General features: G+C 51.3%; 2 protein-coding genes across 3 annotated transcripts in view; one reads left to right on the plus strand and one right to left on the minus strand.

The window, feature by feature from the left end:
• The window catches only part of LOC144805851 (uncharacterized), a 98,537-nt gene extending 79,210 nt beyond the window's left edge, over positions 1-19,327 (minus strand). For both annotated transcript variants that reach the window (XR_013605613.1, XM_078672330.1), the window contains exons 1-2: positions 19,201-19,327; positions 182-298 (exon numbers count right to left, since the gene is read on the minus strand). Coding sequence is in view for 1 of the 2 variants with exons in the window: in XM_078672330.1 (XP_078528456.1) it covers positions 182-298; positions 19,201-19,252 (169 nt within the window). In the remaining variant the exon portion in view is untranslated. The remainder of the gene's footprint in view (positions 1-181; positions 299-19,200) is intronic.
• Positions 19,328-20,376: 1,049 nt separating this feature from the next.
• LOC144805849 (lymphocyte antigen 6E-like) overlaps positions 20,377-26,321 on the plus strand; it is a 52,602-nt gene continuing 46,657 nt past the window's right edge. The window contains exon 1 of the mRNA XM_078672328.1: positions 20,377-20,530. Within this exon, the coding sequence (XP_078528454.1) occupies positions 20,479-20,530 (52 nt within the window). The 5' untranslated portion in view covers positions 20,377-20,478. The remainder of the gene's footprint in view (positions 20,531-26,321) is intronic.

Raw genomic sequence — 26,321 nt, forward strand, 5'->3', positions numbered from 1 at the left:
AATGCACTCATGGTCCTTGGCAGCAATGCCATCACCTAGAAAAAATGAATGCAATTTGTACCCTGGTGAACATGAAGAGCTTTCTTCATCATTGATACCAGGCCGAATAGTTTGCTATTGTTATTGTCTATAGTTCTAACAATGAAACACAGGCTTTACATCAAGGTCTGCGCTTGCTTACATAAGTAGTCCTTCACTTTCATGCAGTAGGATCCCAGGTCCGAGGAGCAGTTGGTGTAGATCTGGCATGTGGGATGATCTTTCCGATCTGAACATGAGTAGCAACTCAAAGCATGGGCTAGGAAGGGAAACAAACAGTTTGTTAGAGATGCTCCAAGGGGCGACAGGACCTCTCGCCTACAGACCATGATGCTGAGGAGCATTTGAGGACCTTAAAGGTATTGTGTACATTTAACACAGAAGTGATATTTCCTCCAAAGTACATACGACTCCCACCCTCTCGTACGGCTTGTGGCTACACAGTGTGTTCTAAGCAGCATTAACAAATTCCAGATACCCCCAGGTGCATACAGGTAAATGCGGTTCTTTTTTAACAATCAAGACCATCCTTACATAACGTGGCTTATAAGTGTCCCACACACCATCACCTTCAGGCTTTGGTGAGCATGCAGGGGAAGCCATGGTGATGTGGGGTATTCGAGTCCCTTGACATTTTTTTATTTTATATAAATATTTTTATTTGCATTTTCAACCAAACAACCAGTGTATTACAGATGGTCGCTCTTGCACCCCAATACCCTCCTCCACACACCTCCCACAGTACCCGATCCATGACATATACCCATTGACGTATCTGCTCTGCAGCCGGTGACACATTTGGGTGTCCACTCCCCTCTCCTTTTATCCTCCCCCGGAATTTAAAACGCATGTCCCGTAGCACTTCATCTCTAAGTGTTGTATGGATCGGAGAGGCTCACATTTCGCTATTCAGGGTCCAAACCCCCATCCAGACCATGATACTTTCTCCATTTCCCCCATACCTTACAGAACTTCAGGGGATACCCTCTTGCTGTGTACGTGGCCCTTTCTGCCGCCATGTAAAGGTCCAATTCCCCGTCGCCATTCATCTAGCTGTGGGGGGAGCGCAGCCTCCCATGCGCAAGCCACATCTCTTTTCGCCACCACTACTGCCAATAATGCAAAAATAAGTTGTGGGTGGCTCAAATCAACGTCGTGGGATATTCCCAAAAATATGAATTTAGGGTCTAGGGGAAGTGTGGCCTCAAGCACCTTACTCAACTCACCCAATATTTGTGACCAGTATGTGTGGATGACGGGGCAGTCCCAGATGGTATGGTAGAAGTCACTTGCCCGGCCTATTCGGTGAAGTCGAGCCCTGTCGAAGTATACCCTGTGCAATATTTCGTATTGGATGAGATGGAGGCGTGATTTGATCGCAACCTTCCTATGATGCATCAAGGCAGCCTCCCAATCTACTGTGTCCATACCGCCCATGTTTTGCTCCCATGTGTCTCTTAACTTCCCCAGTTTGTCTGGCATATTATTGTTCAGAGTTCTATCTGTTAGAGATACGGTCTTGTTGGTTATCCGTTCTTCTAGTAAGCGACATTCCATCGGGGCAATCCTCGATTGTTTCCCGAGCCACAGCAGCGAACACAGTTCTGCTGCTATCGTCTGAAACGTCTGTCGAGGGAGAGAGAAGTATTCATTTGGGAGGGCGTACAAGAAGCGAGGCAGCGTTATCATTTTAAACATGGCGGCTCGGCCAACTATCGTAAGAGGGAGCGTCTTCCAGCATAGAGCATCCATTGTAAAATTCGTTATGACTCGCTGGATGTTTTTTTGGTAGGAGAGATTTCGGTCTGTGGTGATATAAATCCCCCGGTAGGTGAACCCTGTCTGCGTATTCCGAAGTGCTCCTGGGAGAGGGTGCCACATTACCTCAGATCGTGGGCAATACAGAACCGACTTATGCCAATTAATCATATACCCCAAGAAGGTGCCATATTTGCCCAGGAGCCTGAATAGTGTAGGGATCGTGCTTTCTGGTTGGGTAACACACAATAGGATATGGTCCATATATAGTGAAATCTTTTCTTTCTCTGGGTCCGTGCGACTTGGAACCCCCTTATCTCTATTGTCTGTCTGATCTCACAGGCCACAATTTCAATGGTGAGGGCGAACAGTAGAGGGGACAGAGGGCACCCCTGTCTGGTTTCCCTTCTGATGGGGAAGTCCTTAGACAATAGCCCATTCACTTTCACTCGAGCGCGTGGGTCCGCATATAGGAGTCCCACCCAATGTCTGAATTTGGGGCCGATGCCGAATTTGACCAGGACCGCCTCTAAAAAAGGGCAAATGGACAGCATCAAATGCTTTTTCGGCGTCCAAATTAAGGAACATATGTGGGTCCTTCCAGTCTCGTACCACCATAAGACAGTTGTTGGTCCGCCGTAAATTCTGTCGGGTCACCCGCTCCGGCAAAAAAACTGTTTGATCTTGGTGCACCAGGCCCGATATTACTTGGCGTAATCGGAGGGCCAGTATCGTCGCCAGGAATTTAACCTCTATGTTGAGGAGGGAGATTGGGCGATAGAACGCACACTCTTTGGGGGGCTTCCCTGGTTTATGGATGGGGACAATTGTGGCTAGTTTGAGGTCCAATGGAAAGGCGCCCTCTTGGGCCGCGTCCCTGAACAGAGCTAAACAGAGCTAAGAGGTGGACCACCAGGAGGTCTGCCCCTTTCTTAAAAAATTCCGTTACGAGTCCATTCGGGCCTGGGGACTTCCCAGGGCGCAGTTTAGAAATCGCCTCTTTAAGTTCGGTCACCGAAATGTCAGCTTCTAAAGTTGCTATATCATCCGCCTCCAGGGTCGGAGTCTGAACAGTGTCCAGATATGCCTGTATCTCCTCTGAGGTAGCTAGTTCTCTGGCCACGTAGACATCCCGAAAGTAAGAGGCAAAGTTGTGTACTATTTGTGCATCTCCCCCATGCATCAGTCCCTGGGAATCTACTATACGTTCAATCCAACAGGCTTCATGTTCCTTGCGGCTAAGCCACACAAGTAGTTTGCCAGATGTATCCCCTCCATCATACAGCCTATGGAGGCTCGCCTGGGACTGTGTTTTAGCCTCTTCTGTTACATGAGCTCTAAAGCGTTGTTGGGTATCAGTCAGGAGCATAAGTACTTGCGAGTCTCGCCCAGTCAAATACCGTCGTTCCAACGTCAGTATTTGGGCTTCCATGGAAGCTAGTTCCTCCCGCGCTGTCCACTTCGCCCAGGCTATTCGATGTTGTGCCCTATGGCGGAGCACCGTCTTATATGCCTCTCACACTATCACGCCCGATTACACAGAGCCCACATTTTAGGCAAAATTCACTTTCGTGTCAGCCCCCAGGCCCTTTAATATCTTGGCATTCTGAAGGTCCCAAGCCGTCAGTCTCCGGTTAACACTGTTTGCCCAGGTCCTCCCTCCCGTCCTAACTGTCAATGGGGAGTGGTCAGAGATACAGCGCGCCATATATTCCGCCTCATAGTCATTGCCCTTTGCCCACCATGGGACAAAAACATAGTCCAGCTGGGAGTGTGTCTTGTGTGCGCCAGAGTAGTATGAGTAACTTTGATTGTCCGGGTGGAGGTACCGCCATGTGTCTGTCAACCCCAGCGTGTTTATCACCTCGGCCAGATGCGTTGTCGGGGGTGGTCGTTGCGGTTCCCGGAGCCGTCCATAGGGATGGACATGACGTCTTTAAAGTCACCCCCTATTATATTAAATGTATCCGGGGTATCCAGCAGTATGCCAGTAAACCCACGTAGGGTCCTGTCCTGTAACTTCGAAGGGGCATAAACCGAGACTATGGTAACTTTCCGTCTACCCCATGTCCCTGTCACTCCCACGTATGTGACCTGGGGTCCACCCATGTCCGTACTATCTTGAAAGGAGGGGATTTTCTAAGTAGGATTGACACCGCCCGGGAACCAGCCATGAAATCCGCATGTGCTCCCCTCGCCAGGAGCCCACACTTCGTGCCCTTAAGGTGGGTCTCCTGCAATAGGACCACATCCGGGTGAGCCCGCTTTATATATGTGCATACCAGCCCTCTCATGATTTTATCCCCTAGGTCATTCACATTCCATGTGTGTATCCTGTAGCTATCAGACTCCATTCCATCAGCAGGGGGGCTGCAGTCAGTGACGGGGGCCATAGTAGTGGGTGGTCAAAGTACAATCCGGGTGAGAAAAGCAGGTGAGCGCCCGTCTGAGTGACCATGTGTAGGAGAGTAGGGTCTGCTATCCTATGGTCACCCCAAATTTTTGCTTTTTGCTTCACTGGTTTTCGACTACTGAGGCTGTGGGCCTGCTGATCAGACCCCCAGCCTGCTGTTCTCTCACTAAATTAATGACATGTGCTATAGGCACATACCAATTGGAAATGGACTCCTTGTCAGCCCCTGTATAATGCACTATAGGTGCCCAGGGCATAGGGGCCACCAAGGCCTACCAGGGGCTGCAGCATATCTTTTGCCACCCCTGGCTGGTTCTTAAATTGACACAACTGGCTGATCACTCAGCTGGGGTAAGGTGGGGTAATCACCCCTTGCTTAGATATAGTATACCTATATCTAAACCTATATCTGGACACATGTAAATCTGTGAGCCACTCCTATAGAAGGCCTCATCAATCCTGGAGGCAGAGTGCGTGGTTTTATGTGAGATGGAGCTCTAGCATGAGCTGAGCCTGTCTGCAGCTGTCGGGAACAACTCCCTAAGCTGTTTCAGGATAATGCCATACCATATACTATTAAGTGCCTTATAATCCTCGCGGTTAAATAGCAACTTTGGTTTGGCTTTATCAAAACATGTCGTGTAAGGGGTCATACGATTTGGAATACTATCCCCTCGCCAGTTCTGGCGACGGGGATAGCATTCCACCCCTCTAGAGGGGTAAGACATGTTACTTTACCTAAATGCGGTTAATTTCTCCAAAGACCTTAAGATCCACAAAATGGATGCCTCTGCCACAGACAAATGTCTGGACCCCTGCAGTTGACCGAAACTCGACCAAATGGGGCCTGGACAAAGGGTTTCCTGTCACAGGAGGGTGTCACCGCCCTCCAGACAGGAGATAGTGGATTGTAGCAGGGAGGTCTGAAAGAAACCAGACACTGCCTGGGGCGCACAAGGCTGCCCCTTGCATAATCCGGCCAAACCGGTTCTGGGGCACTCCAGCCCTCGTGCCAGGGCGGCCTGGATCAAAGGAAGGGGGTGTACCCACCCACTTCCTGGGTCCCACCCATAGGAGGGGACCTAGCAGGTAATCACGCCCCCCAGATTCGAATAAGAGTGGGAGCAGTGCCAATGCACATCAGATTTCCTGGAAGAAACATTAGAAACGAAACTCTGGACCCTTGGACTCCCATCTCAACGTGGAAGCCCGAAGAATCTCCCTTGTGGTCAAGGAGTGACCACCCTGCAGCAGCAGGCACCATCCAGCCCTCAACGTCTACTTAGTTGCAGTTCCCGCCGGAACTCGAGCGACTGAGATCAACGAGATCAAGCTTGCCTGCCTTCCAACAGCCCGATCCACAGTCCCTGCAAAGCTGAGACCCGTGGAGGCGACCGGAAGCGTGGGGCACGCCATCTTGAATTGACCACGAGACGCTGACCGTGCAGCCCACGAGTGACCCTCGAAGCTGTGCACCGGGGTTTGAGAAGCCCCCACCCTGAGCCACTCCTGAAACGAAGTTCAGCCCTCCACACTCGACGAGTGCTGCGTGGGGCCCTTCTGCTCCATTTGGCTCAACGCGTTGGCCCGGTCACTTGCCAGCCGGCTAGTGGTCCCTGTGCCGACGAAACTACAAAGAAGACTTGTGAATCTGGTTGCTCCAGATCCACACCAGCTCCCCTGAAAAGGAGCCCCGACTCTGACCTTCCTGGTCCGAGTGAGAAGCAATCTTCCGATCCCGCGTGGATTGCTCTTGCCAAGTGTTGTTTGCTCCAAACTTGAAGCCGACTGCGCCGACGGTGAGAGCCTGCGTGGGACAGATCGTGACCTGCTCCTGGACGTCGCAGATGCCCCAGAGCCCACGTGACAGCGGAGAGAAGCTCCTCGACGACCACCTGATTGCGCCCGACATTGCCTGGTTCCGTCCTGGTTCCACCCTGGTCACTGCTGAGTGACCCAGACTCTGTCCCCTCTGCTTTCAGGTACCCTTCGACTTGAGTCCACCCTTGGACTCCACCGGACACTTCATCTTTAACCCGCCTGCAGCCCTTTCAGCTTCAAGCACCAAGAGCATGCGTGTCAAAACCCGACGCCACTTCGACCCTGTGCACCCACTTCCTGTGGGTGAGGTAACTCTGCTCCGCCGGTGTTCCCACACTGGTACACATCTCTAAGGTCTGTGTGTTAAGTTTTGTTCCTCTAGGTTCAGCGGAAGTGTCCTTAAACTCTAACTTCACAACTTTTACGCACCATTGGTTAACATTGGTGCATGCGTGCGCTTTCCGCACATCTCCCGAATCCCGAGGGCCATTCCCGACTTCAGCATTGCTTGTCCTGACTGCTCCCAGCGATTCCCTAGGCCCTAGGCCTAACCACTACTCGAGTGGCCTCTCTTATACCACTTGTTTAGTATATGGTTTGAGTGGCCCCCGCCCTCATCCATAATTGTGCAACTTTGTATGTTTAAACAGTGCTTTTGATTTAACGCTTGTGCCCCTTTATTCATAAAGAATACTGGGGATTGTTTTTAGTAATAAACACATATATTTTTATAATATATACTTGTGTGGTGTCCTTTCATTTGATATTACAGGATTGTATGTGGTAAAACAGCTCGCTTAACACGACCTCTTAAGTTAAGCCTTTAGGCTGCTTAGTCCATGCTACCCCTAGGATAGCTTGTCTAATAAGGTTGACTTACAACCAGACACCATAAGGGATTGTTTGGTCAGATAGCAGGTGGTTCCAGAATTGGAAACATCCCCTATCAGGCCAACTTCTCACACCATGTGACTGTCTGTACACAACAAATGCAAAAACAAAACCCCCCAACTGTAGAACTGTTGTATCCCCCCCAGCCCCTCCCCACCACCCCCCTCCCGAGGTCGCATCCCCTGTCAGTCACCGGGGAGTGACCACTAGGTTGGTAGAGGTCTATCGCCCTCCCAATCCCCACTTACGCCACAAGGGCTAACTCCCTCAACAAACCCAAAATCATGCCAGAGGAGCAGAAGAGAGGAGAGAAAACAGGAACAGAGATAGAACCAGGAAAGAACACTCCTGCCAGAACAGGCTAGCCACCATGGGTCCAAGTCTGCAGCCACACCAGGGCTGTCACCTATGGCTCTGCCGGTGTCCTATATGTCTCTGAAAGCGTTGACTGAAATAACAAAGAAAGAAAGAGAAAAGGAAAAGAAAGAGAAAGAGAAAGAGAAAAAAAGGGGAGCTGAATATCCAGCTTATCGTCTCCGAAATCTCAATCTTGTCGACGGCTAACTCTGCAGACTGCCCTTCATGAGTGGGAATCCGTCGGTTCTCCCTGCGACACTGCAGCCTCCTCCGTTGCTTCCTGTTCCATCGCGAGGATCTCAGCTGCCAAAGGGTGCATGGATGGATCCGCGGCCTCTTCCTCACCCAATGAAGAGTCTCTAGTTTCGTTCTCGGCGTCCGGTTGAAGACGGCCGGGAAAGTAGAGCGTATGTATGCCGGCTGAGAGCCGCAAATCCAAGGAGTGTCCACTGCGTAGTCTGGTTCTACCCGACAAAGCGGGGGTAACTTACAGACGCCGCAACTCACCTGCGGTGGAACGCCGCTCACCAGAACTTTGCCTTGCCCTGCAGACTGACTACGGGGGCTGCTCCATTCCACACCCGGCTCCCTGCATTGCGACCTGTCCCTCTCCGCCGCCGCTAGCCTCCTGACATCTGGCACGGCCGCCAAGTGGGGGGGGACTACAGGTCCCAGCAGTGCTTGCAGCAGGAAGCCGCCGACGCCCTGCCCGCGCCCAGAGGCACTCTTAAGCAGCAGGGGTCCTCGCATCGCGGGACGCGCGCGGGCGAAGCCGGGCTAAGCCCGGGTAAAGGGCGGGCACTCTGTGGCCCTCTGAGGTCTGAAGAGGCTGGGCGGGGCCATCCCCCCTGGCTGCCCCTTCGCATCATCCCTGTGACCCACATCAGGTCAGTGACAAAGTACATTATAACAACTAAATAACAGCTCAGAATTATGGGGGAAAGGACACCAGCAGTACCCAGGCCAAAAGATGCGCATAAACTGGCTCACCCTACTACTATTATCACCCCACGGCCAACACTGACCGCTATTGATAAAATGCTGCAGGAGACAATTGATGTTGTTGCCACTGCCATTCAGAATACTGAGAGGCGCTTTTCACTCCCATCCAGCCTGCCCCCTCTTCTTTTGAACCAAGACAATTCAGTGGACTCTTTACTTGCTGCTTCCTACGCAGGACTTCCAGGCATAGACTCTACTGAGAACTGTATAATTGTGGATACGGCCCCATCGGCACAATTCACTCCAGGCAGCAGGTTATCATCAACACCCACCCTGCTTAGGCCGGACACGAATATCAGCCAAGATTCCTGTGCATTATTGGAAAATAACCATCTACATTTAGATGGTAATGATTCATATGTGGATTCCAACATATCAAATACAGAGAGGGACAAAAGTTATAGCATTCCTGTGAGAACACGGGGCCAAAAAGCTAAAAGAAAACTGAAGCACCTAGATATTGATTCACCAGCAAAAACACATAGAACTAAGGGAGGGCGCAAGCGAAATCGGAGGGCTCCTGCCCCCGTAGAGCGGGAAAGGGACAAGGGAGAAGACGAAGTAATAATAACTAAAACCCCCTCCATAGAAGCTAGTGCAGTATTAGGGAATGATGTATTCTGGGGGAGGATGGAGACATTATTGTCCACCCTCTTAGGACCAATTAATCAACAAATTGTAAACCTAGATAAGAGGCTGAGAGCGTTGGATGATCATGTTTTAAAAATGGGCATAGGGCAGATTTTAATTAATAAACCTAATGTTGGGACATTAGGCTGTATTAACGCTAAAAATAGTGATCCTAACACAAAAGCAAAAATAGTTGGCCATAATAAACCAATCCCAACTATGTCCGCACCTAGCACAAGCAAAACCCAACCCCCAGCTCAACATGTTGCCATTTTAAACACTAGTAAGGCAGCTAGTGGGGCAAGGATGGATCCCAACGAGGATAAAAGTAAAAGGGCCCCAACCCATCAATCCAAGAATGTCCCTCGAAAATCGCTCTGTAGTACAATCTGATTTTAGTACGGTAACCAATATGAAGAAAATCCCTACCCGCATCAATCTCCCACCTGAATGCGGGGCATATGTGTTGATTTTGGTCAATGTGCCTAAATTAAAGAACAACCAAGAGGAAAATCACACAACTCTTAATAACAGGATCCTCCATTGGCTATCGACTAATTGTAATTTCCCAATGGAAGGTGCAAGGGAGATCATTCAAACTCAAAGAGTCGGGTGGGTTGGCCCATTGAGAAAAAAGTTTGAGGGAGACTGTGTAGTCATAAACTTCAGGTCCCCTCAATTGGCTCAAAAAACTCTGGTTAATGCGCCACTACCCTCACCCTGGGAATTTAACACAACCTTACTTCCCTTGGGTTACTTTTACAGACATCTAGCCCCAACTCCTAATCCCATGTCTAATCCGGCTGTGCGACTTCAGGAGCGAAACCTTGGAATCAGGGATTTATACCCATCTCACCAACTGAACCAAGATTTCAGTCTCATGAAGGGCCCAGCCCAGCGTTATCAGGCTAAATTCATGGGACATTCCACGTCATACCCACACTTCCCCACCATGCCCCTGCACAATTACAGTGAGAGGCCACACTTCAGCCCCAATGTAAACTCAAATTTTGGTTATAATGAGCTGAGGCTTATATACAACATTCCAACCTATAATCGGTTCGAATATGCCTTCTCGAATTTAGAAGAGCAGGACTGACTGGGGACAAAGGGATATAGTGGTGAATGCAGAGATGAAAGCGATGATATTGAGGAACATCTACTCTCGGTGTCAACTATTTCAACTCGGGAAACATCGGTACAAAGTAATGTTATTACACGTGCCATTACACAAGAGGTTGTACCTCCTACATCAATTAACCCTGTGCAGAGTACAGTTAAGAGTGTCAAAAGTAAACCAACTAGACACAGTAATCATTGTGATCTATCCATTCTTAGCTGGAATGTGGCAGGGCTAGAGTCAAGATTGTCAAACCCAGAATGGGGGGATGGAACTACCGGATACTTGGCTGGGGGCGGAGGTGGTCCCGATATTTAAAAAGGGATCTCCTCTGCTTCCAGCCAACTATCGCCCAATAAGTCTCATCGATGTGTCGCAGAAGTTATTTGGCAGGCTAGTACTCAACAGGCTACAGACCTGGCTGGATGAGACAGACACCCTTAGTCCACTTCAAGCAGGATTCAGAAGAGGAGTCTCCACAGTAGATCAAATATTTCGACTGAACATCATCTATTGGAAGACAGCACTGATCGAAGGTGGCACTCTGTACGTGGTCTTCGTGGACCTATGTGCCGCATTCGATTTGGTACCCAGGGCAAAACTGTGGGAGGTAATGGCCGAGCTGGGCGTCCCAGGAGATATCCTTGAAATCCTAATTAGACTCCACAAAGACAATTACGCATGAGTTAGATGCGGGAAAGGTGGCAAGTTGACCGATAGGTTCCCCGTTCGCAGAGGGGTGAGGCAGGGCTGTGTGCTAGCCCTGACCCTGTTTTGCCTCTTTGTGAACGGGGTGATAGAACATCTGAGGAGGATTACCAACATTGACGCACCAAAATTGAACGGCAGCAGGGTGCCCGCAATTATGTTTGCGGATGACACCCTGCTGCTGTCCAAGTCACCTATGGGGCTACAGAGGGTCCTAGACGGCTTCCTGGGCTTTTGTAATGAAAGGGGCCCTGAAATCAACCCTACAAAGACAAAATATATGATTCTCAACCCCAAGGCCAACAATCGCCCAAATCCCCGCCTGGGCACAACGTATCTAGAAAGGGTGCACACAATAGAATATCTTGGGATAACCCTAAATCAGAACTTAACATGGTCGGCCCATATAACAAAAGCTAGCATGAAACTAGCGCAGAGGGCATCACGAGAATCGCTAGGAAATCCCCACTCCGCCCGTTGGCACCTGCCATCCATATTTACAAAGCTCAGGCCCGGGGGGGAATCATCTATGGAAGCGAGCTGTGGGGTCACACCTTGACACACACTATTCAAAGCATAGAAAACAAATTTATCAGACAGCTGGTTGCCCTCCCCCCAAGTACTCCACTTCTCCCATTAAGACTAGACCTGGCCCTGAGACCTATCACGGAAGAACTGGGCCTCAAACCTCTGACTTACTGGCGTCGTCTGTGGAGTAGTCAGTACCTTGCCAACTACAGAGCGGAGCTCCAGGAATTTCTCATGTTACCTAATGCCACCAAAATTCCTTGGCTAAAGTACATAAGGAAATTGTGTGTGACTCTCGGAGTGCCTGACTTATGGGCGGATCCGGAAAGTGCGTGCACAAGGATTTCCAGAAAAGCATTGTCCACTCTGTTCTACAAATACATGCTCTAAAAAACACTGGATACCACCCGGGAAGGGTCCTTAACTGATCTCTTTAATAAAATTAAATACTTATATAGTCATGAATGTGTTTTGGATGGCATGTCACCAGTGTTTACAAGGAAGATCTTCCTGCAGTGGAGGTATGGGTCTCTCCCCTTAAGGTCCTTTACAAAGGCTTGGACAGGTGGATCAGAGACAGGGGCATGCCCGGCCTGTGCATACAAATCGGAGAGCGACTTGCATGTGGTTCTGTTCTGCGGAGCCTATACTAGAATTAGGAGACATTGGCTGGTTCCTCATTTAAAGAATTTGGGCTTTAGAACATATGCTTCGGCCTATAGAGTCCTAAAGTCGGATCTATCTCCGCCAACAGTGTTCGCTATGGCAAAATTCTTGACTGCAATGTGGCGGGCACGTGCACGAATAATCAAGGACACTACAACATCCTGAACACCTACTCCACTTCTCTTGTATTTGGCATACCCACTTTTTTTTTTTTTAAATCTTTTTATTGAAAACAAACAAAATCAAACAGTGACCAAAATGCAGAAATAGATTAGCAAGTACAACAATGACTTTAGACGTGCAGCAATACATTGCAGATTGTAGAAAAAAGGGCCGAAGAACTCTCAAGATCCGCAGGTATCGGCTCCAAGGTAGGTGGTTCACAGATGTCTCCACGATAGGCATTCCAGGCACTCCATATCTTGACCCATTTACGGGGTCGCCCTCTGGACACATAGACAAACTTCTTGCGAAACATACACCAGTCAAGATCTTCCATCCATTTTCCAACCCTGGGAGCCCGGGCCGCCCCCCAAAGCTGCGCGATGTTACGCTTGGCAATCGCACACGCCAGGGTCACCCACACCCTGCCATGAACCGGCAGGTCCGTGGGATCCCACACATTTAACAAACATCGCCGTGCCTCAGGATCAACTCGCATCTCCCACACGTCACTCATCTTCGTATGTATTCTGTCCCAGAACTTGCGAACCTCAGGGCACTCCCAAAGAATATGCATAAACGATCCCGGCAACCCACATCCCCTGCGACAGTCAGGCGAATCAGCCAATCCCATTCTCTGCAAGCCCAGGCCTGTCACATAGGAGCGGTGAAGGATCCGGAGTTGAATCAAGCGCAGTCTCATTGGGACCGCCACCTCCCTAGGCGACGCCACCGCCTCCCTCCAATCTTTGTCATCTAAAACTAGACCATCAGCGACCCACTGATCGCGAATGCGCGCCAGCGGGTCCTCCGAGTGGTTGACCAGTTTACGATATGTGAGGGAAATCGCTTTTGTAGGTAAAAGGCCATCGAGCAGGCGATCCTCCAAGGGGGAGGACTCCGGTAACTCCTCATCGCCAGACACCGCCGCGTGCAGTGCATGACTAATCTGTAGATAACGAAACCGCTCGGTGTCGTTCAGCTGGTACTGGGCCTGCAACTCCTCAAATGTCAAGATTCTACCCTTGCCCCAAATATCCAGAATCCGCGAAATGCCAATTAGGTCCCACCGATCAAACCCCTTCGATCTCCAGAGCATCCCCAATCTCTCAGAGCTCCAGAGTGGAGTAGACAAAGTCAGCCGTCCTGCCCAGTGAAGGGCGCTATTGGCCTCGTGCCAAACCCTCGTGGAGCACAGGGTAGGCCCCGTCAACGGAAACCGCCCACGGCGAGCATACAGGACACGGGTGAAATCACCCCCCGGCAACTGGCTACGATCCATCTCGTAACCAGGATCATTCGGAGTGCCATAGATCGCCTGATTGACAGGGGCCAACTGCGAAGCCCAGTAGTATTTACGGACATTCGGCAATCCAATCCCACCATCATACCAGGGTAACATCAGCTTGGAAAGAGCGATGCGCGGACGTCCCTCCCACAGCAGGCCGCGCTGAAGGGACTCTATCTCGCGGAAATACGAAGGGGGAATCGGATCAAAGGAGTTCTGGAGAGCATATGAAAAGCGCGGGAGCGCCATCATCTTGAATAGGGTGGCGCGACCCAGCAAGGAGAGAGGCAGTGCCTTCCACCGCACCGTGTCCGCACGTAATCTAACCAAAGGGGGCAACAAGTTCAATCTGTGGCGCACCGCGGGGTCCAGGGAGACATGGATCCCTAGATAACGGAAACTAATCGGCTCCACCCTCACGGGACAATTTGCAGGAATTCTGGGAGGATCCCCACTCAATACAAACAACACCGACTTAGTCCAGTTTATCAAGAATCCCGAATACCTACTGAAAATGGCGAGGACGTCCATAAAAACAATCAAGGAGGACCGGGGGGAGGACAGATACAAAAGAATGTCATCCGCACAAAAGAATGTCATCCGCATAAAGCGAAATCTTATCTTCCCATTCCGGGGTCCAGCGCAACCCCTTGATGGAGCGGTCCCAGCGCACCCAGGCCGCCAGGGGCTCCAGAGCAAGAGCGAACAGCAACGGTGAAAGGGGGCAGCCATGACGAGTGCCACGGCCGAGGGAAAAGTCGCTCGACCTTTGGTTATTTACAACGACTCGGGACAAAGGAGCAGAGTATAGGAGACGGACCCAGCCGATGAAGCCGGGGCCGAAGCCGAGTTTGGTGAGCACAGCAAAAAGATAGGGCCATTCCACCCGGTCGAACGCCATGGTGGCATCCAGAGACAGTAAAATGGCGGGCTCATAGATATAGGCAGCATTAGCCAGACCACCGTGGAGGCGCCTGAGGTTTAGAGCAGTGTTCCTCCGAGGCATAAAGCCAGACTGATCGGGGTGTACCAGGGTAGATATAACTTTAACAAGACGCGTGGTGAGTAGTTTCGCCAAGACCTTAGGTTCCACGTTTAAGAGCGAAATAGGGCGATACGACGAGCATTCCAGACGCGGTTTGCTTTCCTTGTGAATGACAACGATGTTGGCCACACGCTGGTCATATGGCAGTTGACCATACTCCAGGCTCTCAAGAAACATGCCCCTCATATAGGGGGCCAACCGATCAGCGTTAGGCTTGAACAATTCAATTGGAAGGCCGTTGGGACCGGAGGCCTTACCAGAGCGTACCCCCCTAATCGCCATTGCCACTTAGTCATTGGTGAGAGCAGAGTCCATGTATTTCCTATCGTCGTCTGATAAAACTGGCAATGCGATGTCTCGTATCATGTCCGAGTTATCCGCCCCCGTGAACACGCCAGCGGAGGTATAAATCTCGGAAAATAGCGAGCAAACTCCTCTGCAATTAATTGGGGGTCCGACGTTACCCCAGAGTCCGCAGTTAGCAGCTCCGGGACCAGTCTAGACCCCCAGTCACCTTTTTCCAACCATGCGATCAGTTTGCCGGCCTTGTCTCCATGTTCGTAGATTCTGTCCTGAGTGGTGTCAAGTTGCCCCCCAGCTGTGTCACGCGTCAGAGACTTGTATTCGTCCCTGAGCAGCCCCAGGCGATGATCCGCCCACGGGTCGCCCCCAGAGGAAACAGCAGTCTCAGGAGTCAATAGCTCCGCCTCCACCCTATCCAGCTCAGCCCTTCTCTTCCGTTTCTGGTCAGCAACAAGTGATAAGACCTCCCCCCGGACAACCGCCTTGTAGGCCTCCCAAAGAGAGCAGCTCGAGGCGACCGAACCCACGTTCTCACCTAAATAACTCTCAGTCACTCGTCCCACTTCCCTCCTCACCACCGGGTCGCGCAAGCGCCAGGCGGGGATGGGAGCAATCCTACCCACATCACCCCGACCCACACACACACACACGCAACCACACTGGCGAGTGATCGGAAACTCTCCTCACCAAGTGCTCCACTTCACCAACCGCGGCCGCATGGGCCGCGGGCAACAGGATATAGTCTATTCTAGAGAGGGAATGGTGCGCCGCGGATGCATGCGTATATTCCGTCGCCCCCGGGTGGCGCGTACGCCAGCCATCTATCAAGCCCGAAACCGAGAGGAAGTCGGGCAACCACTTCTGAGAGGGCAACAATGCACGAGCAGGGAGCCTATCAAGTCCACCATCTGCCACTGTGTTAAAATCACCCCCAATCACCATGAGTCCCATAGGCAAAGCTAGAAACACCCGACCCAGGTCACAAAAGGTATCATTCTGCAGCGAGGGGGGCACATACACAGACAAACGACACAGTTCTACCCTCCCAGGCACCAGAGATGGCAACATACCGTCCACGATTGTCGGACCAGGTGGAATGAATGGTGAACGGAAACGAGTTCTTGACGAGAATACCCACACCCCTGGATCCCGAAGTGAAACCAGCATGCGCCACTAGCTTGTAACCACCCCTGTGCAGAGCCATACAATGCTTCCCCAACAAATGGGTCTCCTGTAACAGGACAACGTCCGGAGACCGCTGTCTAATGAATTGACTAACAGCAGTACGCTTAATCTTATCACCCAAGCCATTGACGTTCCAACTGAGGACCGAGAATCCCAGGACCTGTCTAGATGTGGTCATTGGTACAAAATAATCGAGCACATTTCAAAGGATTCCCCAGCATACATCGGTCACGAACTGCAAACACAACAACCCCCCATCCCCCCAACCCATAATACGAACTCCCCCCACCCTGCACCCCTGCATGTAACGTGTACACATCCCCAACTCGCAGTGTGCCTGTCGCCCCCAAAAACTAAGATCTAAACGTAGAATGGAGGAGGACCTTACAACAGGTCACCAGCCCCCACCACCCCAGACCGCCCAGATCCCCCCCTTAATACCCTAAAGTAACAATGATGATACCATTAATAATTGCAGAGGGAAGGAGTTAAGGTTTGATAAATCCCCGTTTAGTCCTGCAAATCGAATAAGGCACAAGTGTGAAGTCATTGTCAAGCGGGGTATCATTCCTCGTCACCAACTTGGAAATTGTCCTCGGGACCCGGGTCCCCAAGGTGGTCAAGCCAGTCCGCCGCCATCTCTGGAGAGTCAAAAAACCAAGACTCGCCAGCATGTTCGATCCGTAGGCGGGCTGGGTACATCATCGAGTACTTCATGTCCCGATCCCGAAGCCTCCGTTTGATTGGCCCGAAACCCTGCCGTTGCCTCTGCACCATCCGGGTAAAGTCTGGAAAGAACAGCAGGGAAGCATTTTCGTAGGCCAGCGGGCCCGATGATCTCGCCGATTGCAAAATGGCATCCCTGTCCCGAAAATTCAGGACACGGGCGATGATGGGTCGGGGAAGTGTCCCAGTTTTCGGGCGACCACCGGGCACTCGGTGGGCCCTCTCCACCGTAAAAAAGTTACTCAACCCCTTGGGTTTCAGGTGTTGAAGGATGAGTGTCTCTACAAAGAGGTCCGGGGAAGCCCCCTCCGCTCGCTCCGGGACCCCAAGGATGCAGACGTTATTCCGTCGTGCCCGACCTTCGTACTCATCGAGCTTGCGATCGAACTGATTACGGGCGATCTTAAGGTCCGACACCACTCTCTGCAGTTCAGACACATCTTCAATAAGGATCCCCGTTTTTATCTCCAAATCCTTCACCTTCTCAGAAGTTTTGTTGAGGTCAGCCCTGACAAGTCCCACCTCAACAGTAACAGCGTCCAGTTTTGAATCTATTGTCCCCAAGGAGGATTGAATCCCCTTAATGGCTGCCATCATCTCCTTCATCGTCGGTTCCTCACCAGTCGGTCCCCTCTCAGGGCCCCGGATCGGGGAACTCTTCACCTCCAACGAGGTGTCCTTGGAGACGGCATATTTATCAATCCGGTTCGACTGGACCAAACGATTCGGTCGCTGAGTCTTCGGCTTGTCAGGGTCGCGAGATGCCATCGCGAAAGAAGGCGAAATCCACCACTCCTCAATCGTGCGGAAAAGGGTTTTGCGATAGAATGGTGCAGAGTGTCTCAGAGAGGACGGGGGCACCTCAATCCTCGCCCGGGTACAACAAAAGATGGTCCTACCGGCCACTTCCGGTCTCGGCGTCCGATGTTGTCACACTGTGCCCCGGGCAGTGGCACACTCAGGGTCCCGGTTTCCAACTTCAAAGGCCCCAATACTTTCGACGACGATAATCGGGCGCCGAAGCCGGCAATGGATCCCAAATTTCACCTAGTGACTCAGGTGACGGTCCCCCACCAGACTGCGGAGACGGGGTACAGGATATTATGCCAAAAAGGGCAGTCAGGATGTGGCGGCCGGCGGAGCCGATGCTCAAGCGGCCATCTTGCCTGCTCGTAGTCCACCTCTCGGCATACCCACTTTTAGAACTGTATTTTATATAGCATATCTTGTATACTATTCTTATTGTGTTTTATATGTATTTTAACGACCATTTTATCTTGTGTATATCTTTTATGATCTCATGATCGAAATAAAGATTTGAAATTGAAATAATGCATTGCATTGAATATGGAACAGGCAGGACTTCATATCCCAGAATGCACCATCCCTTAAACACTTACCTCATAAGACCACAAGCCCATGCCCAGAATCTGGAACTCCCTTCCACCTCAGCGCCGGACCCCCTCCTCCTCCCAGGCCTTCAAAACTGACCTCAAAGCTCTCCTCCTTCAAAGACACCTCTGAAGTTAATTCACGCCCTCTCTATTATCTGAAGGAAGACCTCCCATTATGCTCTCCATGACCTTGGAAGTGCCTTCCCAGTGTGTTCTGCCATTTATTGCAGTATTCTCCTTCTACCTGTGTCTGGTTCTCTTTTGTAACATGCACACGTCACTTGTCTCTTGTAACACACTGTTTGCTCCTCTTACATTTTGTTTGTTTTCGATACTTGCACAAGTGCCAGCATTGCCTACGTAACGTTTGTTCTTGTGCTCGAGCGTCTGCCATTTATTGCAGTATTATACCTCTACTTGTACTTTGTATGCTTTTGTAACCTGCACACGTCCCGTTTTCCTCCTGTGTTGCACCGTTTGCTCCTCTTGTATCTTGTTTGCTCACAATTGTCACTTTTGATTCATGTAACTCAACGTTTGCTGTTGTAATATGTTGACTTGTAATGTGTCTCCTCATGTCTCAGTTTCTATTCCTTCCAGTAAAGTCTGTATAAAAACGCATAAAATATTAAAATGTTTAAGAGAACGGAATATAATACATTGCATATGGAGCAGGCAGGACTTCATATCCCAGAATGCACCATCCCTCATAGAGCGTAAATATGTTCAGAAGCCTGGGTTAGAATCAGACTCAAGACGAGAAATGACACCAATTACATGAGGCCTGAACATTCCTTTCCTTCGAGCCACATTTATTAATTATTACAGCTCCTCTGGCTGTTGGGGACCGCCCTCTATGCACCCCAAACACAGCACCACCTCAGGCAGGGACCGCCCTCTATGCACCCCAAACAGAGCAGGATTTTGCTCTCCCAGCAGAGAGGCCATAGATAGAAGGGTTGTCCTCCCGCTTTGCAATGTTGCAGAAAGGCTCAGCCTCCGGCGCTCTCCAGAGCCCTGCACACCCTTCATTCCCCGCCCAGCGCCTAGAGGAGATGGTATAAGCAGCAGTGGGCGCTGCACACCCCATTCATTCCCCGTCTAGCGCCTCGAGGGAATGGTATAAGCAGCAGTGGGCGCTGCACGACGCCCCCGCACACTTACCTCCCTGGCAGAGCCACAGCGCGAGCAAGGCCAGCAGACAGCGGGGCTCCATCACAGGAGCGCTCAGGGACCCCCCACACACCGGCACCTTTTAAGGAGGAGCCTCCGTGGCGGGCAGACGGCGGAGCCAATGGGAGAAGAGGGGGGGATTTCAATATGAGGCTCAGCTGAGCGAGGGGGTAGGGGAGGGCCACGCCAGGCTCTGCGGCCGCGCCCCACTGGGTTAAACAAGCATTGGCAATGCAAGAGCTCTCTCATTTATGTGAGTTTGAGCTCTTCACATTGTATACGACAAGGACTTTTATTTATGTTCCACAAACCAAAACGTAAATAAAAGGCTTGGTCATTTTCAATGCCAAGAGCTCAAACTCTTGTAAATGCGAGACCCTTTGCATTATCAATGCTTGTTGAGTTCACTCCCCTCTCCTGCAGGTTCCTGTCGGAAGAATGGTTTGTTTTCTGTGGTTCGATGTTTCTTCCTTCCATTACCGCTCTGGACAAGGAGTCGCCATCCTTTGAAGCTGCCGGGTTTGTATCGGTCTGGAAGGACACATGAACAACAAGCTTTGGCAATGCAAGAGGGCTCAAGAAGTCACGGTGCTTCGGTTGGAAAAGTTGAGGTCAGTGGCAGGCCAGGGTTTGCTAAAGTAGCTGAAACTTCCCCAAGCAAGGCCTGGATGTGAATAATAATCATCAAAACTGGAGTGGGATTGCAGGAGGCGTGAACCCTTGCAGGACTGCACCGATGGGGGAATGGGGCACTGCGGGGGGGGGGGGGGGGGAGGGGTCCATTCACAAGGTGCCTCTTGGAAGGGGTGGAGGCCTCTCCTGCCCCCTGGCACCTCAGGGCAGCGCTCCTCGCACGAGCTGCTGCCAAAGACCCCTGGTTAATGGGGGGGGTCTGCTGAAGGGGTTAATGCGCCCTTCCTGCCATCATGATGAGGCCGAGGGCCGCCGAGATAAGAACCCATGAGGCACATCAAGGGCCCCTAACACATGAGACCATCAAACACGTCATCATGCATCAGGGGCCCCTAACAGATGAGACCGTCAAACACGTCATCATGCATCAGGGGCCCCTAACAGATGAGACCATCAAACATGTCACCATAGATCAGGGGCCCATCGCTGGCACAGGGGCCCCGAATACATTGGAAAGGCCTCCGAGCCTCAGATTGAAATCCCCGCCTCTTCTCCCATTGGCTCCGCCGTCTGCCCCTCACGGAGGCTCCTCCTTAAACGGTGCCGGTGTGTGGGGGGTCCTTAGGCGCTCCTGTGATGGAGCCTCGCCGTCTGCTGGCCCTGCTCGCGCTGTGTCTCTGCCAGGAAGGTAAGGAAGGGTCCAGCGCCCACTGCTGCCGCATCCCCTCGAGGCGCTCCATGGGGTCTGCAGCGCCCGGTGCTGCCACCATCCCCTCCAGGCGCTCCGAGGGGGGTGGACGGATAAATACATGAATGAACGGGGTGTGCAGGGCTCTGGACAGCACCTCCGGCTCAGCCTTTCTGCACCATTTCCAGGCGGAAAGATTACAACCCTTCTATCTGTGGCCTCTCTGCCGTGAGCGTAAAATCCTGCTCTGTTTGGGGTGCATAGAGGGCGGTCCCTGCCTGAGGTGGTGCTGTGTTTGGGGTGCATAGAGGGCGGTCCCCAACAGCCAGAGGAGCTGTAATAATTAATAAATGTGTCTCGAAGAAAAGGAGCGTTCAGGCCTCATGTAATAGTTGGTGTCACTTCCCGTCTTGTGTCTGATCCTAACCCAGGCTTCTGAACATATTTACGCTCTGAGGCATAGGCATTCTGGGATATGAAGTCCTGCCTGCTCCATATTCAATGCAATGCATTCTATTACGTTCTCTTTGACATTCATTTATTTATTTTATATTTTTATTTTATGCGTTTTTATATATAGCGCCGACTTTACCCGTAGGCGTCAGAGCGCTTCACAATAGGAACAGAACTGATACATGAGGAGAAACATTACAAGTGAATAAATTACAACAGCAAACATTAAGTTACATGAATCAAAAGTGACAATTGTGAGCAAACAAGAGGAGCAAACGGTGCATTACTGGAGGGAAAAGTGACGTGTGCAGGTTACAAGAGAAAACAAAGTACAAATAGAGATATAATACTGCAATAAACGAAGGACACTCAAACACAAGAACAAACGTTACGTAGGCAATGGTGGCACTTGTGCAAGTATCGAAAACAAACAAAATGTAAGAGGTAGCAAACAGTGTGTTACAAGAGACAAGTGACGTGTGCATGTTACAAAAGAGAACCAGACACAGGTAGAAGGAGAATACTGCAATAAATGGCAGAACACACTGGGAAGGCACTTCCAAGGTCATGGAGAGCAGGGTTTTCTATAATGGGAGGTCTTCCTTCAAATAATAGAGAGGGCGTGAATTAACTTCAGAAGTGTATTTGTAGGAGGAGAGCTTTGAGGTCAGTTTTGAAGGCCTGGGAGGAGGAGGGGGTCCGGCGCTGAGGTGGAAGGGAGTTCCAGATTCTGGGCATGGGCTTGTAGTCTTGTGAGGTAAGTGTCATAGGCATGGTGCATTCTGGGATATGAAGTCCTGCCTGCTCCATATTCAATGCAATGCATTCTATTCCGTTCTCTTTGGCATAGGCTTGTAGTCTTGTGAGGTAAGTGTCATACGCATGGTGCATTCTGGGATATGAAGTCCTGCCTGCTCCATATGCAATGCATTCTTTTCCGTCCTCTTTGACATGGGCTTGTAGTCTTGTGAGGTAAGTGTCCAAGGGAGGGTGCATTCTGGGATGTGAAGTCCTGCCTGCTCCATATGCAATGCAATGCATTCTATTCCGTTCTCTTTGGCATGGGCTTGTAGTCTTGTGAGGTAAGTGTCATACGCATGGTGCATTCTGGGATATGAAGTCCTGCCTGCTCCATATTCAATGCAATGCATTTATTCCGTTCTCTTTCGCATGGGCTTGTAGTCTTGTGAGGTAAGTGTCCACGGACATCGCTGTTTCATTCAACAGAGTGTCCAGGGTGGATCTGTCCGGAGTGAACCTCGCATCCAGAGGCTTGTGGGACATATAGTCTCACTTCCTCCAGTGCTGCCTGTCTGAGTTCTTCCAGCCATGAAGTGCTGTGACCCGCGTCAGACCTGGGGCAGCAAGTGCTGCACCTTTTCAGGCCGGGTCCCTTGAGAGCCCTTCACCTTGCCGCCCGTCTGCAGTCAATGCACAGAGTGCGGCAGTGCTATCTCTCACTCTGCTAGCTTCTCTTCCCATGAGAGATGTGCTTGCCTTTTAAACCAGCAGCGCCTCGTGCGCAGTCACGATTATCTGCAGCCGCCTGCTCTGTTCCAAGATGTGGTGGTGCAGTCACTCACAGCCTGTGTCTGTTGGTGGGGCCTAAAGCAACTGTTGGACTATACTGCGGCGAGCGAGCCTCAACCACCTACAAGGGGCTTGGGGAGGGGGGGTTGTCCCCCAGACATTTCTGACGCTCCCAAGAAGGAGCCGCCACTGGGAGAGTATTATATTATTTAACTATTGATAAGCGTGCACGCGCTTAGTGGAACATCTCGGAAACCATATATTTGCATCCAGCCATGAACCATATTTGTTTAACAAGACTAGCTAGCAATCATTCAGCTATTATGATAACATGTTTGTTATGACCTAAGTAATAAATAAAGGCTGCATTCCCATTCGCAAGGGTGCTCGTAAACAGGCATTGGCAAGCTTACAGCTGTAGGCGAGGCCTGCTGCACATTCCTCTGCCACTTCTAGGAGCTGGCAGGCCAGCTGCCCTTGCTGGGCCCAGTGAGCTGGTGCTGGCGAGCGAGCCAGCCGCCCTTGCTGGGCCCAGTGTGGGAAAACAGCCAATCTTTAACCAATAACAAGGCTGTTCGGTGCAGGGCACCTTTAATCTCAATATTGATATTTACCAAATAAAGAGACAGGCGCTGGAAACTAGAAAGCAAGAACGGATTTATTGCTTTAGTAGAGAAGACAACAGGCCTGACACAATCAATGTCTTCAGGAGGTGTTCTAACAACTTCTCCGCTGCTCCACATTATATACAGTTTTACAGTAAGTTTATTGGTGGTCAAACATCCTAGGAATTCCTGCCCCCAGCAGATTCTCACAGAGTCCCAACAGTTGGTAGTCCCCCACCCGGATCTTGATTGGTGATTGATATCACACAGCCGGACATTCCAATGGGGACTGTAAATGCGTGGGATCGGTCAGATCTGACAGTTATGTATAAGATAAGGTCATGCATCTCTGTGTGCAACAAGGTGACCGCCCGGACTTGCTCCAGAACGGTCGCTCCCTCCCTCACTCCCTGATCCCACATCCTGTTGATGCTGCAGTTCGCTTTGGGTATCGTTATCAGCGCTGTTAATCTGTGTGTGTCTGTACATTATTTAACTGGCTTCGCAGCTCGATTGTAAAGAGCTCTCAGCTGACCTGCATTTACCTCTAGCGCCGCTCGCTCCGCTCTGCATTGACCCCACACCCTGTTAGTGCTGCAGTTCGCTTTGATCATCGTTTTCAGCGCTGTGTATCTTGTGTGTTTGCACATTAACTGCCTGGCCTCGCAGCTCGATTGTAAAGAGCTCTCAGCTGACCTGCATTTACCTCTAGCGCCGCTCGCTCCGCTCTGCTTTGTAACGCGACATTTGCTGCGGCTCCCTGCTTGCTAGCACTTTGACTGTTTTCTAGGCGCTCGGTCCATTTGCTGCCCTACCTCACTTTCCCTTTGACCCTCCATTTTGTTTGTGTTGCTGTTCCCTGGCACGCCCCTCCTCCCCGCTACCGCCTCCCAGCTGCTGCCCCTCCCACGCTCCGCCCCCTTCACTCTCCATTTATGGCAGATGTCCCAACGCGCAGCGTCCACGCGCTACGGCCTCGTCGAAGGTGCGCCAAAGGTAAGCCCGTCTACGCCCGTCCGCGCCTGGACCGCGCCCAGCGCCAGACCCCCTGGTCCTCGTAATGCCCAGCCCTCCCGCATTACTTACGATGCCACCACCCTCCTAGCCCTTAACCCCGGCCGTTCCCCCAACTGCGCCCAAGCCGCTCCTGGACACACCCATGGTCCCTTCTCCTGCAACTCCTGCAAGTTCGACGGCACCAAGAACAACTCATCATCTACGAATACACAACAGATATCCGACCCCAACCACCTACAATGCATCCTGCTCAACACCCGCTCAGTCCACAGGCACGCCATCGACCTCTGGAATCTACTAGACACCATCTCTCCGGACGTCGCCTTCCTAACAGAAACATGGATGAACGCCTCTTCTGCCCCAGACATCACCACTGCCATCCCGGAAGACTATAAGATCATTCGTAAGGACCGTACCGGCCACACAGGAGGAGGCATCGCTATCGTCCATAAGAAATCCATCCGCATCTCAACCAGCTCAGACGTAAATCTCGCCAACTCTGAACACCTTCACTTCCAGATCCACATTGACCCCAAGACCACACTCAGAGGCACCCTCCTTTACAGGCCACCAGGACCCCGCGCACAATTTAGTGAAGACATCACGGACTTCATCACTCCACACGCGCTCCCCTCCGAGGATTACATCCTTCTGGGAGACCTCAACTTTCACCTTGAAAAGAACAACGACCGCAACACCACCACCCTTCTGGACAACCTCGCCAACCTCGGACTCAAACAACTTGTTACCACCCCCACCCACATCGCAGGTCACACACTCTACCCTATCTTCACCTCCAGCAAACATGTCTCCTTCAACCACACCACAGATCTCCTTTGGACTGACCACAGCTGCGTTCACTTTACCTACAACAAGCCCACATCCAACAACCACCCCCAACCCACTCTGCAAAGAAACTGGAACAAAATCACCATCAACCAGATCTCCTCATCGCTTCTTCTAAATCCCCCAGCCCACTCCTCAAACCCCGACCTAGCAGCCACCAACCTCACCCAATGGTTATCCAACAGCGCCAACATCCTTGCACCACTCAAAAAACGACAAATCAAACTAGGCAGTAAGAAGGCCTCCTGGTTCAACGATCTCAAGAAATCCAAGAAACTCTGTCGCTCCCTTGAGAAGGCCTGGAAAAAAGACCCAACCACCAGCACCAAGGACGCCTTCAAAAACGCCACCCGCATACACCATCAACTGATCCGGAATGCCAAGAAAGCCGCTTTCAAGGACCGACTAGATAACAACGCCCACAACAGCAAGGAATTATTCAACATCGTCAAGGAATTTACCAACCCCTCAGCCAACTCCAACGACATCACCCCCTCTCAAGCCCTCTGCGACTCCCTAGCCTCATTCTTCCACAACAAAATTGCAGACATCCACAACAGCTTCGACAACCGACCCGAAGACCAACCCACCCAACCCCCTGCAGGACCCCCAGCCCCCTTGAACATCCTCAATGACTGGAAGCCAATCTCCACTGAGGACACCATCCGTCTGATGAACTCTATCCACTCAGGATCCCCCACAGACCCATGCCCTCACCACATCTTCAACAAAGCAGACTCCATTATAGCACCACACCTCCGAGACGTCATCAACTGCTCCCTCAACTCCGCAACCTTCCCGGAAAGCTGGAAACATGCCGAACTCAGCGCCCTCCTGAAGAAACCCACAGCAGACCCCACCGAACTCAAAAATTACCGCCCCATATCGCTCCTTCCATTCCCGGCCAAAGTCATCGAGAAAGCGGTCAACAACCAGCTCGCAACATTCCTCGAAACCAACAAATCCCTCGACTCCTCACAATCCGGCTTCCGAGCCAAGCACAGCACTGAAACCGCCCTCATCGCAGCAACAGACGACATTCGAACTCTACTGGACAATGGAGAAACAGTCGCCCTCATCCTCCTCGACCTCTCCGCAGCCTTCGACACGGTCTGTCATAGCACCCTTTTACAACGCCTCAAAAACGTCGGAATCCAAGGAAAAGCACTGGAATGGATCACCTCGTTCCTCACCGGAAGAACCCAGAGAGTCCGCCTTCCACCATTCAAGTCAGAGGCCACTGAAGTCATCTGCGGCGTACCACAAGGATCTTCACTCAGCCCCACCCTCTTCAACGTATACATGAGCCCCCTCGCGGTCATCGCACGCCAACACAACCT

The sequence above is a fragment of the Lissotriton helveticus genome (assembly GCF_964261635.1).
Source record: "Lissotriton helveticus chromosome 1_1 unlocalized genomic scaffold, aLisHel1.1 SUPER_1_unloc_3, whole genome shotgun sequence".
Taxonomy (NCBI): domain Eukaryota; kingdom Metazoa; phylum Chordata; class Amphibia; order Caudata; family Salamandridae; genus Lissotriton; species Lissotriton helveticus.